General features: G+C 42.3%; 1 protein-coding gene across 4 annotated transcripts in view; it reads left to right on the forward strand.

Moving 5' to 3' along the window:
- Positions 1-18,610, forward strand: part of LOC149185505 (Tetrapyrrole (Corrin/Porphyrin) Methylase) — a 326,245-nt gene that overhangs the window by 8,461 nt on the left and 299,174 nt on the right. For all 4 annotated transcript variants that reach the window (XM_089410709.1, XM_089410711.1, XM_089410710.1 and 1 more), the window contains exon 2: positions 4,488-4,555. In XM_089410709.1, the coding sequence (XP_089266835.1) occupies positions 4,488-4,555 (68 nt within the window). The remainder of the gene's footprint in view (positions 1-4,487; positions 4,556-18,610) is intronic.

The raw sequence follows: 18,610 nt of genomic DNA on the forward strand, positions 1-18,610 counted from the left end.
CAAAAGTCATTTAGGGAAACAAAAGGGGGAAAAGAAAAGAGAGACTGTATTCATTCTTCATGAGCAGATTGGAGAAAGGAGGCTAAGAGCTAGAGAAAAGTTCTGAAGGAGAAATTTGTTGTATCAAGCTGAATAAGTGATTTCTGGGCAAAGATGGGCATGGAAATCAAGGTTTAGAAGACAACAGAAGGTACAATACGAACAACATTGAATGCTGTGAGTTGCACGCCGTTCGAGAGAATACAGTTTGTATAGTCGTATCTGTATAATACATATTTTCAGCTTCAAGTGGGCACAATAATCGAGGCAAAGTGGGCACGATTTTCAAGAAGTTTTGGGCTGAAGAGATAAGTGGTATTTTGATGTTTTGTTTTGTCTGCAAATGTATTTTTCCTAAACTTGAAAGATAAATAAATTTGAAGAGCTCTCTAACAGGTTTTCCCTGGAAAAGATTGAAGGGGTTTTGCTTGGGTCTAAGTTGACCAAAAATCTGTGTGTATTTTTATGTGTGTTGCTGGTCTGATTATGTCCATATTTAGTTTCAGCATGTGTTGACAGTCCCATGTGTTTTAATTTGAAAATTTCATTTCCAAAATTCTATATGTTGAATTTATGTTTATGGGAAAGGGCATTTAACTGAATGGGAGTGATAAGGTGAAATTAAAACCGGGTTGGGATTGTTGGATACTTTTTTGGTCATCAAATTTCAACAAATCATGGGTGTAAACACAGGTCTGCAATCCTACATTCTGAACCTCTTCAGAATATCTGTAGCATATCTTTCTTGCCCAAGGAAGATCTCCCCATCCTTCTGCCGCACTTCCAATCTGTTGACGGTGCTGGATCCGCCAACATTCAAGGGATCTCCTCGATATGAAGTCCCAACTAGACCTCACATCGTTTGGTGTAGGAGTCCTATCTGGTATGATGGCCTGGTTGCCATTATCTTAAAGATTTGCCTTAGCTCTTGCTTGTCAACACATGAGAGTGGTTTGCTTTGTCTTCGAACAATGATGTTCGCGTCCCTGGGGAGTGCTTAGTGTCACTTGTGTCAAGGTTCTTTCACTGTAAAGGGAGAGGGTGAGAGTGAGTCTCAAGTCGAAAGGGAATAGTCCCAACTCTGTTAGAGACACACAACACAACAGGACATGCGCAACTTCTGGCGGAGTAGTCCACACAGATGTGGCAATCACAAACACAAGGTGAGCAGATATCACATACAACACCCAGCAAAATAATCCACACGAGTGCGACGGTCGTTATAACAAGTTTTTGAAAATGAGTTTGTCGAGTGTCCGGCGAAATAGTCCACATGGGCGAGATGACATTAACAACTGATACAACACATTTCCAATAACATATGTACTTTTAATATCTCCTTAACCGGGTAGAATCTGCCCAAACTATTTCTGGGCCTTGGCGATCTCATGTGCTTTGACCTCTCCACCAATTTTCATGGCTAGAGCACATCCGATGCTATCCCAAATCAACAAGAAGTTTATCTTTTAGTGTAGTAAAGGGAGTATTCATTTTGGGCAATTAAAGTTTTTGGCTCATTACTCTGAAATAGATCATGGCATAAGCACTTTTAATCCTTGAATCTAACTTCATCTCATCTTCTAATCATCTCGTACATTTGCATATTAAGTTAGTTCTGCATAATTAAAATTTGCTTCCAAGCATAAGCTTGGTCGATAGAAAGATAGTTACCCATCCATCTTTGCTTGAGAAGCCTGCTTTTAATAGTACTTAAAACAATGACCTTGCAGTCGTCAGAGCCACAACTCTCTGCAGCACTGGAGTCACCAGGTATGTTAGATTTTGAGGAGAGGTATCGTTAATCACACCTTAGTGTGCTTCACCTTATCTTCTCTTTGCCATTTACTACAGAATCAGGCTCAATATAGAAATGATTGAAGGGTTTAAACTTAGTTAGGAATTTAACTAAAATTAACCAAGATTCGTGCATCTCACATTAGTTTTAGGATCCGCATTTCATATAACATAGTCATTCGTCCAAGCAATAGCTGTTCATCAATTACTTGGTCATAAATTTCCTAGCAAGCTTGTTGACTTCATAAGGCACTGGTATCAATCATCTAAATCTAATCGAATCCTATAAGACTTGTTAAATCTAAAACAAGTACTTGGTTGCTTGACTGTGTCTCCCAAACTGGTTGGTTCCCAACTAGTTCTCCTTCATTCCATTTCCGCAGGGTCTACCCCCCTTAGCCTGCTGTTGGGAGACAACTTAAATGGAGAGATTGGGGATCAAGGTGACAACCCTCGATATGAGCCGTTGTCGCGGTGCCTAGACATTCTGTGCGACAAAGTAACTAAGGAACAAATCTAATTCATGAGCATTCATTGTCGAAGTGATTTGGGCTTAGAATTTGGTCAAAGGTTCATTAGTGTCTTGTCATTTTTGCATCAACATTTTGCATTCATCTTTTGGCATATTTGCAATTTGCATACAAGTGCTCTTTATTGATTTGGAATTCTTGCTTCAAGAACATAATTGGCATATGTGTTGTGGTTCCCTCATAGGTGCTCTAAAAGGTTTATTGAGTTGCTAAAATTGGCTAATTGCTCTAATAAATAACATTGTGGACTAATGCTCTATTTCTTTCATTCATAGTTAGCATCATTGTGACATTGGTTCTAAGGAATATCTTTACTTGTCATTGCTATCTCATTGCTAAAGAATTGGATAATTGGATAATGGGTTACATTGTTTTTTGTTGAGTAAGCATTCCTTGTGGAAGTATTTCTTTTGTGACAAGTGTAACTAATATTGTGTATTGCAAGTGAGCTTCCATTATTGATAATCAAGTCAGTCATAAAACACTCAATTAATGATCATAACTGTAATAAGAGTATTCTTGTGATAATCTAAAAGAATTGCTAATTGTGTTTAACCTCTCGCTTTCGTATCTATTTGACACATTGGAACTCTATTGTTAATCACCATTATCTAATTAGTGTTCTAGCATTGTTGAGAGAAGCTTTGAATTTGTTTATTTCATGAGCAATTATTTATTGGTATTTTGGCGTCTTCTATCTTGTTTCATTAAGAACTTCTCTTTTGGTGAAGATTGACATTATACGTTGATTAAGTACTTCATTGTTCTAAATTGAATATCGTTGCAATTTGTCCCTAAGTGCATAAATCATTTAACAATTTCACTAAAAGTAATCTTTTATCTTGCATCTACATCCTAGGTTTAGTCTTGCATTAATTAATTCACCTCCAAGCATAAGTCTGGTTGAAAGACTTTTAGGACCACCTTTCTCATCTAGCTTGCGAAATCTAGACCCTCCTTAGTGGTTAACACGGTGACCTTGTAGTTGTTAGAACACAGTCTTTGCAGTGCCAGAGGCATCGAGTGGTTAGATTTCCGGGGGAGGTATCGTTAATATAACCATTGCTATCTTTCTCTGGGCTTGTCTCCACAACCTACTCTAGAGATTAGTTTCAAAACAACTAAGGGAAAAGATTCACTTAGTTAGGCGTCTTATCCAAAATAAACCAAGATCTTGCATTTCATTTAGTTTTAAGGTGTTGAATTTCATATAGGATAGTGAAGCTTGTTCATCTGGTGGCTTGGTAGATAATTCATGTAAAGCAAGTATTTTGACTCCATTTAAAGCACTGGTCTTTTAAGTAATCTAATCAAATCATTGAACTTGCTAGATTAACCAAGTTGCTAGGCCATTTAGTTGTGTTTCCCGGACTTGTTGGTTGCCGACGGGTCTCTCCATCTTCACATTTCATAGGGATTACCTCCCACAGTCTGCTGTAGGGAGATAACTAGAACGAAGAGGCTGGGGATCAGAGAGACAACCCCCAACCTTATCGTTGTCGCATCTTGCCTGTACAATTTAAGTGACAACAATGCCCTCTAGCTTTAACCTATATACTAGGTTTGCTAGTTTGTGCAACATGCCACACCTCATTGTTGTCACTTAGTCTAGTGCTTTCCTTGTAGGGTAGCCCTCTACAAGACCTGCTAGATTGTGAGGCAACAATACCATATTATGATCCTAATATGAACTACATACATATATACGTGCTTTCTTGTAGTTGCCTATTGATGTACACAATCTACTAGTAACAACGCATAGCATTACATAAACTGCATTGGAATATTGAATTCTCTTGGTCAGTATAATGATAACTTGAATTGTACATGATCTCGACTTAAAATTGTTTGCTAATGAATCTATGTTGGGTTTGATGTTTTTCCACATTTGAGTGGTGATTTTTTGTAAACATATAACAATATATGGATGAGTTCTATAGTCCTAGGTGGAATTTTATTAGTGGTCATTTATTGGAAATTAATATTATTATATTATGTATCTTATCTCTAATACTATGAACAACATATTTTGTGGATAGGATATGTATTTCAAACTTTCATGCAATAGCTTTTCTAGATTATATTTGTTGCAGAACTAAATTTGATAAAATTATGTGCTTGCAGGGAATTTTAGAAAGTGGATTGTATATAGTGGCAACTCCTATTGGCAATCTTGAAGACATAACTTTGCGGTACAAATTTGCGTTATGAAGTTTTGAAAGAGTTTGTAGAAACTTTGCAATACAAATTTGCGAGATGAATTTTTGAAAGAGATTGTAGAAACTTTGCAATACAAATTTACAAGATGAATTTTTGAAAGAGATTGTAGAAATTTTTTAAGTTGGTAAATTATGTTTTATTTATTTTGTTATCTTGACTAATGAAATGGCAATGGTTTTGTCATCACTCGAACTTCGAAGGGTTTGAATGGAAATTTAGGGAAAGTGCTAATGTCACCTTACATGGTTCCTATCACTTTAGGTTAATGCTTGATAGCCTTGGGAGAACCCCTAATTATCTGAAAACAAAAATCTTCAAGTATACTCTATAAAAGGCTTCAAATTCATAAAAGTATTGGCTTACTCATTTTTGCACCCTTAAACATTTGAAATCGACAAGTACACTTCATATTTACATGCAACAATGTTAAACCAAAATTTCCCCTTGTAAATGTGCTTGTTAACCCTGTTACTACAAATCCTAATAGGCCTAGTGCAAAGCCTCATTAGGCAATCTAAGTATTATTGTTGGCAATTTTGTGTTGGCATTGATGTCAATAATGATCTACTGATGCAGTGACTGGTAGAACCCTTATATGCCTATCTAATGGATTTGTTATCCAAAACAGTTTGAGTATGAAGGGAAATGACAACTGTTGATCTAGGGAAATGGCTCACTGAAGATAGCAGCTTCTACGCTGGCTTGTGTTGTCAAAACTTCATAATTACGCCGAGTAGAATTATATAAAATGCATAATTTGTGCTAGGTTTCCAATTGTAGTCTATGCAGATATTTCCAGGCATGGAAAACAAATCGAACCTTGTTAGTTTCTGTAGCATTGGATGTGTTCTAGACACAGAATTTGGTGGAGAGGATAAAATGCATGAGATTTCCAAAACCCAGAAATCGTTTCTGGAAATTCCACCTAGAGATGACGTAATTAGATTATTAGCCTATTTTTTAATGTTTCCTAAGTTTAAACTTAGGAAAACTAGTTAATTAATCAGAATTAATTAAGTCATGGTGAGAATTCTCTAGAAACTCACAAGGATCAATCCACAAATGATTTGAGCCATCAATTAAAATTTAATCTTGGCCTTTTGAGTCCCAACAAGGAGATATAAGAAGGGATTGTTGAAGAAAAGTGTAACTAGGTTCGGTATTTGTCAATGTAATTTTGATCTTTCTATTTTTTTTTTTTGGAAAAAGTCGTAATTTCTATTAATGATAAGAAATTACATTCTGTAGATGTTGTAGCATATGCATATTGAGGCTAGTAGGCCTCACCATCTGTTTAAAAAACTTGATCTCCACACAGGGAGTACTTGTGTAAATCTAAAAAATGAGCTGTCACTTAACAGTTTTAGCTATAAACCTTCAAAAAAGTAAACTATCTCTTTGCCTAAAGAACATTACAGGACTATATGTTCATAAAATAAAACAGCATACATAATTATACTAGAGAGTCTAAAAATATAAACAGTGAGCTTATGTCCCCTTAGCATATGAAGATCAATGAAAGGTCTATGATAATGCTGATGGAAAGTTCCATCAATTTCTTCTTGGATTAACCAATCCTCTTCCTGCCTGTGTGCTGCCTCCTTTGATAAGAAGTCTGCCCCTGTGTTGCGCTCCCTGAAAATGTGATGACAGACAAATGTATCAAAAGATGATATAAGTCTGTGTGCCTCAGCCAAAATGTGCCTCAATGAATATGCAAAGCAATGTGATGTTCTATTTAACCAATTGCAAACTAATTTGGAATCCCCAAACAGTTGTAGATGAGAGCAGTGTTTTTCGAGAGCAAAGTGGAGTAGGTGTTTAGCGGTGACAAGCTCAGCAAAATTGTTAGTGCCTCTCCCCAGTTTCATTTGGATTTTGTAGTAGTGGGATTCATTCAGGAATAAAATGCCCCCCCCCACAACCCTCCTCTTGGGCTGATCCATCAAAGTAAGCCCATGGGATCGATTTATCAATGTGCTCTGGTTGAATATTTCTAGAGGGAGGGTTAGATTCTTCCTCTGGTAATTGATCAAAATCTGCTATCACCCTGGTTCTTATAGAGAGCCAGTGGGGATCCTTGAGATCAAATATAGATCGGTTCTTGGCTGTCCATAAAGCCCAACACATCAGTAACGGCATGTTCTTGTCCTTTCTTCTGTGTCCGCTGAACCAGTTGTTCCAAGCCTTAGATAAATTCCTCCCCTGCCAGGCTTGAAGGGAGGGGTAATGAGCACAGATGATGTTCCATTGTTCTGAGATGATAGGGCAGTCTAGAAAGAGGTGTTCTATAATTTCATCACTGCGTCTGCAAAGGTGACACCGAAATGGTCCGTGAAAGGATCTCTTCATCAAATTTAGACCTGTCGGGATTTTGTTGAAAAGAATGGACCACATGAGCAAGCGTGATCTGGGAGCAGCTTTTAATTTCCAGAGAGCTTAATTTGGTGAGGTTTTGCAGAGTCCATAAGCTTCAGGTACCCTTCCTTAGGCGAATATTTCCCATGTTTTGCATAGGCCCATATGATTTCATCCTCTCCCTCTGATATCCGAACATGGGCTTGTGTTAGGGCCTCTGTAAAGTCGTACCAGGCCTGATGCCATTGAGCCGGTAGATGAATGTCAAGGGCCGATTTCCAGGCCTGTTGAAAAAGAGAAGTGTTTAATGGATCAGCTATATGACTGATATGAGTATAGCCTTGATCAGATAAGTGTCCAATCACTTCAGCTGGTAGTCTATGGGCATTGCCACAACCTATCCAAGGATCAACACCAACACGAACAGCATTACCATCATGAATTCTCCACGTTAGACCTTCTCGAATGAGAGAGATAGAATTTAACACCGCCTTCCAAATGATGGAGTTGCTGCTACTGTTCCTATGGTTCTGCCGGATCCAGTCCATCATATTTAAAGGGGAGATGTATTTAGCATGTGCAACCTTAGTCCAGAGACTATGAGACGTAATGAGCTGCCAACCCAATTTTGCAGCCAGAGCTTTGGCAAAGATGTCCAATTTTTTGATGCCCCAGCCCCCCCATTTCTTGGGCCTTGCAATAGTATCCCATTTTACCCATGCAAATAGTCTTCCCTGTTTGTTACCTTTCCATAAAAATCTGCAGCAAATGTTTTGTAGTCTGGCTAGAATACCCCTAGGGATCCATGCCAAAGTCATCCAGTACACAGGGGTCGCTTCCAGGACTGCTTTAATAAGGACAAGCCTGCCCGCTCTTGAGAGGTATCTATGGTACCAGATGTTCAGACGTTTTTCTACCTTTGAGATGAGCCAGGTCCAATCTGCTATTTTGTATCCCTGGGGTTTTAGCCTGAATCCAAGATATTTTAACCCTTCCTCAAGAGTGAGGAGGGTAAAAGGAAACCGACGCATAGCAAATTGCACTTCATACTGAGAACATCTAGCTGCTGTCAGGGTGGATTTGTTAACATTGATGACCATTCCTGTAGCCTGCTGAAAGAGACCAAAAACATTCTGTAGGGAAGTTGTGTCTCCAATGCTTCCATTCAAAAATATGAGGACATCGTCCACGAACAGTAAGTGAGTGAGAGAACAGTTGTCCATGATCTTGATTCCCACAATTCTGCCCCTTCTGTGTTTAGCACTTATAATTCTGCTTAGGCCTTCCATTATGAGGAGGAACAGAAGGGGGGAGAGAGGGCACCCCTGCCTTAGTCCCCGCTCAGCAGAGAAGAATGGAGTAGGAGCACCATTTAGAAGGACACTGTATGAGACATTAGAGATACAACACATAATCCATTTGATATACATAAAAGGAAATCCCAGATGAGTAAGCAGCAGACGGATGTATAACCAATTTGCCCTATCAAAAGCCTTTGATAAATCAACTTTAAGAATCATTCCTTTCAGGTTCCTTAAGTGAACAGAGTGAAGAAGTTCTTGTGCAGTTCCAATGGCTTCATGAATTTGACGATGCTGGAGAAAGGCAAATTGCTCTGGGGAGATATGGGCTGAAAGGACAGGTTTAAGTCTATTAGCAATGATTTTGGCCATAATTTTATAAAGGCAGTTGCACAAGGATATAGGGCGGAAATCATTAAAGGATGAGGGCTTATCGGACTTGGGAATGAGTGCAATGAACATTGATTTGATTGCCGAGGACATCCTCCCAGATATTCGGCAGTCCTCCACCACTTTTAGCAGATCATGCCCCAGAATGTCAAAGAAAGCAATGTAAAATTCTATGGTCCATCCATCTGGGCCCGGACTCTTGTCTTTTTGGAAGCCTTTGATGGTGGCCTCAAGTTCCCCAAAGTTACTTCCTTAGAAAGCTCATCCGCTTCCTCCAACTCAACAAACCGAGGAAAGAGTTCTGCTGTGCGCATGACCTCCAGTATGTTGGCTCCCTCAGGGGCCTTATAAATGCCTTTATAGTGTGAGATAGCTAAGGATGCCAACTCTCTGGAAGTTTTAACCACTTGTCCTTGATCATTCTGGAGCTCCCATATAGTGTTTATAGCCTTTCGTCCATTTGCAAACTTATGATAAAACTTTGTATTTTCATCTCCTTCATGTAGCCATATCGCTCTGCTCCTGAGTCTCCAACTTTCCTCTCTGTCTTTAAGAATTTGGGATCTTTGTTTGATGAGGAAAGAGCTGTGCTCTTTTTGCTCCTGAGAGGAGAAGGTGCCTTCTGAATTTGCTTCAAGGGATGAGATGGCCTGTTCCGCTTGTCTTAACATGATGTCGTCTTGCTCCCTCTTCTTATGCGCCCATTCTCTGGAAATGCCCTTTAATTCCTTTAGATTGCGCACAAATCCCCTAGCAGGGTCTTCCTCGTTTGAGATCGGATGGGATTGCCAGAAATCAGTGATCAATTTGATATAGGAGGGATCCCTGAGCCATGTTGAATTGAATTTAAAAGGAGCTTTGATTTTGTGTGAGCAGTCATCTAGCTCCAGGTATATAGGACGATGATCCAAGATTCCTCCAGTGCCTACCCATTGTCTGATACGAGGGTGTATGACATGAAAGGCTTCCTTAATGAGGAAACGGTCCAATCTCCTAGCCAGGCTTTGTTCTCCGATACGGTTGTTTTTCCAGGTGTACTGGATCTTGGCAGATGGAATGTCAATCCAGTGGTGATCCTCCAACATGTTCACAAAAACATCAGATAGTGGGTCTATCTGAGCCATATGTCCCCAAGATTCCATGAATCCCAAAGAGAAATTTAGATCCCCTCCGAGGATGATGTTGTCTGCCTGCAGGAGAGAGTTGCTGAATAGCCTTCTCCAAAATAACTCCCTGTTCTGACAGGGACCATAGACATTTATAACTCTGATTTCAGTCTCCAAGGCCTTAGAATAGATGTCAACTCCAATAAAACCTCCTCCTCCCCAGATATTCCTTAGATCAATTGTCCGGTTCTGAAAACCAATTGCAACACCCCCAGATCTCCCTGATACATCCAGAGCATGAAAGGTCCAGCCTGGCATCCATGATTGCAGTAAAGGGATGATCGTGTTAGACATACACAGGGTTTCTTGTAAGAAAATCAAATCGACCAAATCGGTCAGGAAGAGTCTCTTCAGGGCTAGTTTTTTCTCAGGGCTAGCCAACCCTCGGCAATTAAAGGATAAAATCTTCATGGAGGGGGAGGGGGGAGGGCATCCTTTGCTCTAAGAACCCTATCAATAGTCTTTTGTTTACCCTGGGCTACTTCTTCCCCAGCCTGAGCAATTGCTTTGGAGAGAATAGAGGGGCGGCCCTTTGAAGGTTTAAGTGAAACTCGGGTGACATCAACATCCAGGCTGACTGCATCCGGCCCTCTCTCTTTGGTTTTGGATTGAGTGGGGTATCGCGGGGCGGAATTTACAGAGGGGGAGGGAGGGGGATAAGAGGGGATTGGGATAGTGGAAGGGGAACAGGAGGTGAAAATGCGATGAGGCATGGGGAGGGAGTAGGACAAATAAGATTGTCCTACCGGAGGAGGGAAAGGGGGGTCCCTTGAGGCCGAGAAGGGGGGCAGAGGGGAGAGGGGAAGGGGATACCAAAGAATGATGGTGCAAATGAGATGAGAGAGATGAAAGAGATGCAGAAAGATGTGATGCAGAAGCATGAGAAAAAAGAGACATACCCGATGAGAAGACATCACCCTTGGCAGCCCTGGAGCGCGTCATAGGAGGAGAGGGAGGCTGGATAGGAGTCTTGCCTCGCTTCTTCTGAACTGGTGCAGTTGGTGCTTCAACAGTATCCGATGTCTTGATCTGTTCTTCCGTTTGGGTCTCTGCTGCTGGTGGAGGAGGCTGTTCTGCAGGGGGGTCCAACTCCATTTCTTGTGTGCCCTGTTTGTTTTTCCTGAGGAGGGGGCATGCCCTGTAAAGATGACCCACCTGATGACATCTTTTGCAGCGATAAGGGATGCCTTCATAGTCAAGCAACTGTTTGCGCGAGGAGGCTCTCCACTGAATCGTGATATGATCCTGAAGACCTCCTCTGGTGTCCAAATGAACAAGGATCCTTGCATATGCCATCATGCTAGTAGTCTGGTAGGATTTATCATACTCCATGAAAGTGCCTAAGGAATTCCCAATCCTTCTGAATATGTCCTCAGACCAATATTGCAATGGCAGGCCTGGTAGCCTGATCCAGATAGGGCCAACTCCAATTTGCTCAGTCTCTGGGTCGAAAAGAGGCGTCCAGCGCTTAAGTAACACTGGTGCATGTTCAAAGTGCCAAAAGGATGAAAGGACCCAGCTCGTGTGATCAGCCCTTGCGAATCTTAGTGCGAACCATCCCCTTACAAAAGTTTGGACAAAAGGGATGTCCACCAGGTGCTGACCCCAAATTTCTGAAGCCCAGGTCTTCAAACGAGCTGCCGAGTAGCTCCTGCCTCTGATTCTGCCCACCAGAACCCTGTCTGCATAATCCATCATGTCTCCCCACTGAATATCCTCTTCAAGCTGAAGAATGATGTCTGCAGTCTGAGACTTGAAGCACCTCTGTTTCTTCAGGGGTCGAGTCGTCGGGAATTTGGGGTTTTCAGAAACCCTCATCGCTTCCGGAGCCTCGAAAGAGGGGTTAGGGTTGGAGGGAAAATTAGGGATGGCCTCAGAGAGAGGGGGAACAGAGGAGAAACAACCCAAAGGGAGAGCACGTGAGGAGGAAGGGTTGGGGTCGACAAGCGGGGATGCAGCAGACGGGGCATCAGCCAAAGGCACAGACGAAAGGGCCAGCGGGGCGAATGATGGGCGCGCGAGAATCGAGATTAGGGGAAGGGTTGATACATTTAGAGAGGAATCCCAGGGTAGCCGGGGATGATGGAGAGAAAACCGGCCAAGTCGAGGGTTCCTCCGGCAACACATAGGCAGTGTGAGCAGGCTCAGAGAGCTGGGGATAAACTTCGAAATTTCCAGAAAACCCTTCACTATAGTTTAACATACCTTTTGAGGCAGCATACGTGGACTGCCAGATGGAGCCTTCCTCCAGAAGATCCTCCGAATAATCAACTGCATCAATATCCATACCGACAGCTGCACTAGGATGTGGGCAAAACGCCTCGAACAAGCTGGCCGACGGAAAACCCATCTTTGTACTTGTCAAGAAAAAGAAATATTATTTCTATAAAAGTATAAGAATGAGTTTCTTGCTCATTCCATAGGTCTAGGAAAGTCAAAGAGTCAAGATTATGTTAAAGAGCTCTTTATGAGCATTTATGCAATGTACGTGGGTCAACCTAGTGTCAAGAATCCCTCCAAGACAAGCACCATTCTTCAACAAAGAAGACTACAAGCAAAACGATGAAGAGAACATCATGTCGGCCTACAAAAATGATTTAAACAACTAAAAGATGACATGTTTGTTGAAGTTTCTAAGCTTACTTAGTTTAGAAACCCTTCATGCACTTTTTCTGATTTATTCCTACCTACTTGTTATTTTTTCTTTAACAAGTTATTTACAAAGTAAATACTGAAAATAAAGACTAGTGCATGCTCAACATGTTATAGATCAACAACTAAAAGAAACAAGAACAAACACACCACATGACACCATTATTTTTGGACCAATGTCCCCGGAAAAACCCAATGCGGGAAAACCGGTGCAACTATCTGAGGGTTTTCTTATTAAGCAATATCAGAGTACAATCTGGGTGCCGAAACTGGCCTACCCAACAGAGAATTTCCTTAGCAGCTATACCTCACAGTTTGAGAGAAATCTCCTGGCTGAAACCCCGGAAAATCCTTCCGGCAGCTCCTCAGCACAAAACTGCTCTGCAACCCTAGCGTCTGCCCAATCTGGACTGCGTCAGCCCCTCTCTGTCTCACGCTGGCCCTGCGTCAACCTTTCTTGGCCTGCGTCAGCCCCAGGAGGCCTTGCGTCAGCTTTGGGAGCCTTTGCGTCAGCTACGCTGGCCCCTCTGGTGCTCTGCGCAGCACTTGGCTACCTCTGCGTGGCCTTGCGTGAGCCCTTGCTAGCTCTGCGTTACTCTCCTTGGCTGCTGCGGTGCTCTCCCGACACAATCTCTGCCTTCTCTGTTTCTCTGTACCCAATGCCCCTCAGCTGCTCTCCCGATCACTGATTCTATCTCTCTTAGCAAACCCGCTCTAGAGAATAGAATGACTGATCATCTGGTGTGATCTCCAAGTGATCCTCAAGCCTCCTCTTATACTTTTCCTGTTGACGATTCAACGGCCGAGATTATGTCCCTAATCAATGGCTAAGATTAGATCTGACTTGATCTATGTCTTTTGGACCACTCTAACACAGATTCCAGTGTTGCGGGGGAGCGCCCCCCCCCCCCCTCGCTCCCGCTCCCGATCCGCGCTCCGGGCGGGAGCGACTCGGGAGCGGGTCGGGAGCGCGCTCCCTAAAAAAAATTTCGCTCCCTGCCTTTTCGGGAGCGTTTTGCCTTTTTTGCATTTTTTTTTTTGTAGTAATGTTCGAAATGCAATTTTTTTTTGAAAGAAACAAATAGTTTTTGAGTGGGGCAACTTAATGATCAAGTCTAGGCCCTAGTATTGATATGCTATTCATGGTAATGTTAAATTCTTAAAGTAAAAGTGACATTTTCTTTAATTTTCATTTTCATCCTTTTACTTAAATTTTTAACATTACCATGAAATGACTCAGGATGTTTGAGAGTGGTTTCGTCCTCATTGGATTTCATATGGAGAAAGTAGAATTTTAGATTTCATTTAAAATCCAGCAGACTTATCAGTTTTTCAGGATTTCAGGATTGGGGGATTGCAATGTTTCCATTGAATTTTGTCATGTATTAGGGTATGGAACTCATATTTAATCAAGAGTACCAATCCCTCTATGTACCTTGATGTTAGTGACATTGGTTGTCGAACTCCTCTATCATGACCCTTCTAAAAATGTACGCATCACTCAAACAAAATCTTGACTTGACATGCTATGCTTTTTCTATCTTATGTTAATGCTTAGAGGTTGATATTAATGACAAAGATCCCTATACAGATACAAAGGTAATGACAAAGATACCTCTGGATATTAATGCTTGGAGGGTGATATTAATGACAAAGATCCTGATTTTGCAACAAGACTAAAAAATTAGACATTTCTCGTGGTGGCAAGAGGCCCAAGCATAAGAAATAGATAATAGATTTACTTCTCTTTTCTAGTTTCTAGTAGCTTTTATAACTATTGACTCTTTCATATTTATTATGATATTTTTTTAAACAATATATGACAATTTAAGTTTGAAGTTGGCAATTATAACTCATTAGTAATGAATTATGAATATGATGCTTCATGAAAGTTGAAAGTTGTTTCATTTCATTTCATTTTATAACATTTCATTTCATGTTAGATATTATTTGTTGTAATGGTTACACTTAGCTTACAAGTACAACTTTGGTGATCAATGATGATAAATGTTATATATTGAATTTTGAAAGCTTGAAACTTTAAGATTGATGAATCATGAGACTCAATATGTTGTATGTTACTATGTTACTAACTTGCGGACGTGGTTGATGAAGATTATAACTTCTAGATGATTGTTGTTATATGGTTCAATCTATGCTTTTTTATGTTTTTTATATCTAATTCATCATTCTACATGTTTTTGTTGACATATATGTATCAAAAATTAAAAAATATAAAAAATATATATATTTTTAAAAAATCGCTCCGGGATTCGCTCCCAAACCGGGAGCTTCTGAAAATGGTCGCTCCCGCTCCCGCTTCCGCTCCCGCTCCCCGCTTCCGCTCCCGCTCCCAAGTAACATTGACAGATTCATATTAATACACATTAATATTTTATTTTCCCTAAGTTTAGACTTAGGGACTCCATTAAAAATATTAATTATTTTAATATCTCCTCATCTGTTTAGAATCTGCCGAAACCCTTTCTGGGTATTGGAGATCTCATGTGCCCCAACCTCTCCACCAAATTTCGTGGCTAGAACACATCCGATGCTACCCCAAATCAACACTCCCTCTTAGCGAGGACTATGCTCTAGCAATACTCCTCATTGAGTATTACTCTGATCATCCGGCATCAGTACCTATGCTGATGCTAGGCCTTCCTGCCCAACATCCTCTGCACTGCTGCCTCTTGTACTGCTACCCATGGTTCTGCCACTGCCACTGCTGCATCTGTACGACAACTCCCTCTGCATCCGTGCTACTGCTGGTCCTTTCTCCTAGCACTGCATCCGCACTGCACCTCCTCTCATCATGCTGCATCGTGCTGCCCACTGCTGCATTGCAACTCAGTTACTGAGAAGTAAGTAACTGATCTCCCAACTGACCTCCCTGTTGGGCTAGAGACACCCACTGATGCTGAAGCTCCCTCTGCCGTTGACAAGTGCTCCCTCCTTGACCTCTGCGTTGCTGCAACAACTCCTTGCATCTCGCACTGTTGCACACCTCTCTGTGCCTTCCTGCACTGGTGCAACACTCTTGTGCCTCTCGCACTGCTGCAGCCTGCTAGCTTTGCGCTGTCTCGGGACTCTTGCACTGTAACTCTCTCTGTTGCTCCATCCGCATCCGTCTCTACCCACTCAGCCAGTCCTGCTACTCCTCATTGGGGCTCCCGTAGCAAGGTCTAATCCAAGAGGCTGGGTACCTCGAGGATCTTGCCCCTCATCGCGTGTAGTCCTTCGGACTACAGCTCGATGTCTCCCTACTTCCGCTCAAGTGGCATATGTGCACTCACGGCACAATCATCGTCTGCCAAAACTTCCTTCTCTGCCCGTGCTGGCGTTGCCTTAGTCTCGGAAGAGTCTCCCTTACTCTTCTTCCTTGGGCACTGGGTTGCACAATGACCCATCTCCCCACAGTGGAAGCACTTGATCTTGGAGAGATCTTTCTTCTTCCGCTTCTCCTGCTTTCCCTCAGATGCTAGGGCCACATCCTCCTCCTGCTGCTGAACTTTGATCCCTTTGCTGCTGCTACCCGTCTTCGACTGCCGTCTGATCTCTTCTTGGCGAAGAGCTGCCCACATCTCGTCCCAAGGTGGAAGTGTCCCTCTGCCCAGTATACTCTAGACAAATACTTCCCATTCTTCTGAGACAGCATTGAGGGCTGTCCTCACCATAAGTTCTTGATCCGGTGTCGCTCTTATAGCAATCAACTGGTCTTGAATCTCATTTAGTCCTCCGAGGAAGGTGTCAATCGATTGACCCTTCTTCATTTGATACAACCTCATCTGGTTCTCGAGCAACATTCTTTTCTGCACAGAAGTATGCTGGTACAGGTTCTTGAGAGCCTCCCACATCTCAACTGCCATTTCCTTCTCGGCTATATGTGGTACCACATGATCCTTGACCCCGTCAAGGATAATGCACTTGGCCCTCGCCATCGCCTCTTCGTACCTGTCATTTTCATTGGGGTCGACTGGGACAGCTATTACCTTTAAGGCGAAGTTCTTGACATGATTCTTGTCAAGTACTGATAAGATTCTGGCCTTCCAGACTGCGAAGTTTGATGCTCCGTCTAGTCTATCCTGGTCTCTTACCCCGTGTAGTGCCATAACGCTCCTCTACTTCCCTCCTGGAAGTTCTCTGTTTGACTTCTCTGAGTCTCTACTTCCCATCTAAAATTTCTCTTCTGGACTCCCTCTGAGTCCTGATTTCCCTCCTGGAAATCCTTCTGCTGCTTGTCGAGATGCCCCCTACTCTGATCGTCTTGTGCAACTGCACCACTAATTCGGGTTCCTCGGCTAGAAACCCTCGGTAACAACTCCTCTGGCCCTGCTCTGTCAGGTACTGTTCTGACTACAGTACCTCACCAGCTCCACTCTGCAATATTCCTGCAGCCTTCTAGACCCCAGCAACTGCCTCTCTGTGAACTGCGTCAGCCCCTCTCTACCTCACGCTGGCTTTGCGTCACCCCGGATGGGTCTGCGTCAGCCCTGGGATGCCTTGCGTCAACCCTCTGGCCCTCTGCATCAGCAACGCTGGCCTCTCTAAGGCTCTGCATAGCTCTCGCCTTCTTCTGCGTGGCTCTGCCTGGCTCTACGTCACATTTCTTGGCCTTTGCGCTGGTAGAAATAGCTTCTGTCACCTCAGGACAACTGTTTTCTGCTGCTATTGCTTCGCTCGGCTAATGTCTTTTAGTCCTCTTGTGATTTGCAATCACGCTCTGATACCATGTTGAAGTTTCTAAGCTTAGTTTAGAAACCCTTCATGCACTTTTTCTGATTTATTCCTACCTACTTGTTATTTTTTCTTTAACAAGTTATGTACAAAGTAAACACTGAAAATAAAGACCAGTGCATGCTCAACATATTACAGATCAGCAACTAAAAAGAAACAAGAACAAGCACACCACAGGACACCATTATTTTTGGACCAATGTCCCCGAAAAAACCCAATGCGTGAAAACCGGTGCAGCTATTTGAGGGTTTTCTTATTAAGCAATATCATAGTACAATCTGGGTGCCGAAACTGGCCTACCCAACAGAGAATTTCCTTAGCAACTATACCTCACAGTTTGAGAGAAATCTCCTAGCTGAAACCCCAAAAAATCCTTCCGGCAGCTCCTCAGCCCAAAACTGCTCTGTAACCCAAATGTCTGCCCAATCTGGACTGCGTCAACCCCTCTTTGTCTCACGCTGGCCTTGCGTCAGCCACAGGAGGCCCTGCGTCAACTCTGGAAGCCTCTGTGTCAGCTACGCTGGCCCGTCTGGTGCTCTGCGCTTAGCTGCCTCTGCGTGAACCCTTGCTGGCTCTGCGTCACTCTCCTTGGCTGCTGCGCTGCTCTCCCGACACAATCTCTGCCTTCTCTATTTCTCTGTACTCAATGCCCCTCATCTGCTCTCTTGATCACTGATTCTATCTCTCTTAGCAAATCCCGCTCTAGAGAATAGAATGACTGATCATCTAGTGTGATCTCCAAGTGACCCTCAAGTCTCCTCTTATACTTTTCTCGTTGACGATTCAACGACTGAGATTATATCCCTAATCAACAACTAAGATTAGATCTGGCTTGATCCATGTCTTTTGGACCACTCTTACACAGATTCATATTAATACACATTAATATTTTATTTTCCCTAAGTTTAGACTTAGGGACTCCATTAAAAATATTAATTATTTTAATATCTCCTGATCTGTTTAGAATTTGCCCAAACCTTTTCTGGGTACTGGAGATCTCATGTGCCCCAACCTCTCCACCAAATTTCGTGGCTAGAGCACATCCGATGCTACCCCAAATCAACAATGTCAGCTCATATAAATGACACAACGCTTCACTTGTTCAAGTCGGCTCAAAATGGAGGCATAACCACTATATATACCCAGTTAGGGTCGTCGCAAAAATGAAGTACAAAACTCACATTTTCTGAGATGATTCGGTGAAGAACAGGGAATGTAATCCGCATTACAAGAAGATATCAATCCAGACTCATCTACAAGCTCGGATAAGGACAGAGACTCGAATTCACCATGGTTGTTGGACATTTACAGGATGGGATCCTCACAGTTAGGATGACAAACAGTGAAGCAATTACAGATGTATACCACAAAAGTATAAGTCCTGGCATGGGTGAAAGGAAGAAGGTCTCGGATCTCTATTTCA

The sequence above is a fragment of the Pinus tabuliformis genome, chromosome 3_1, assembly GCF_031772625.1.
Source record: "Pinus tabuliformis cultivar Carrire ecotype Pingquan chromosome 3_1, CPIR1, whole genome shotgun sequence".
Lineage (NCBI taxonomy): Eukaryota > Viridiplantae > Streptophyta > Pinopsida > Pinales > Pinaceae > Pinus > Pinus tabuliformis.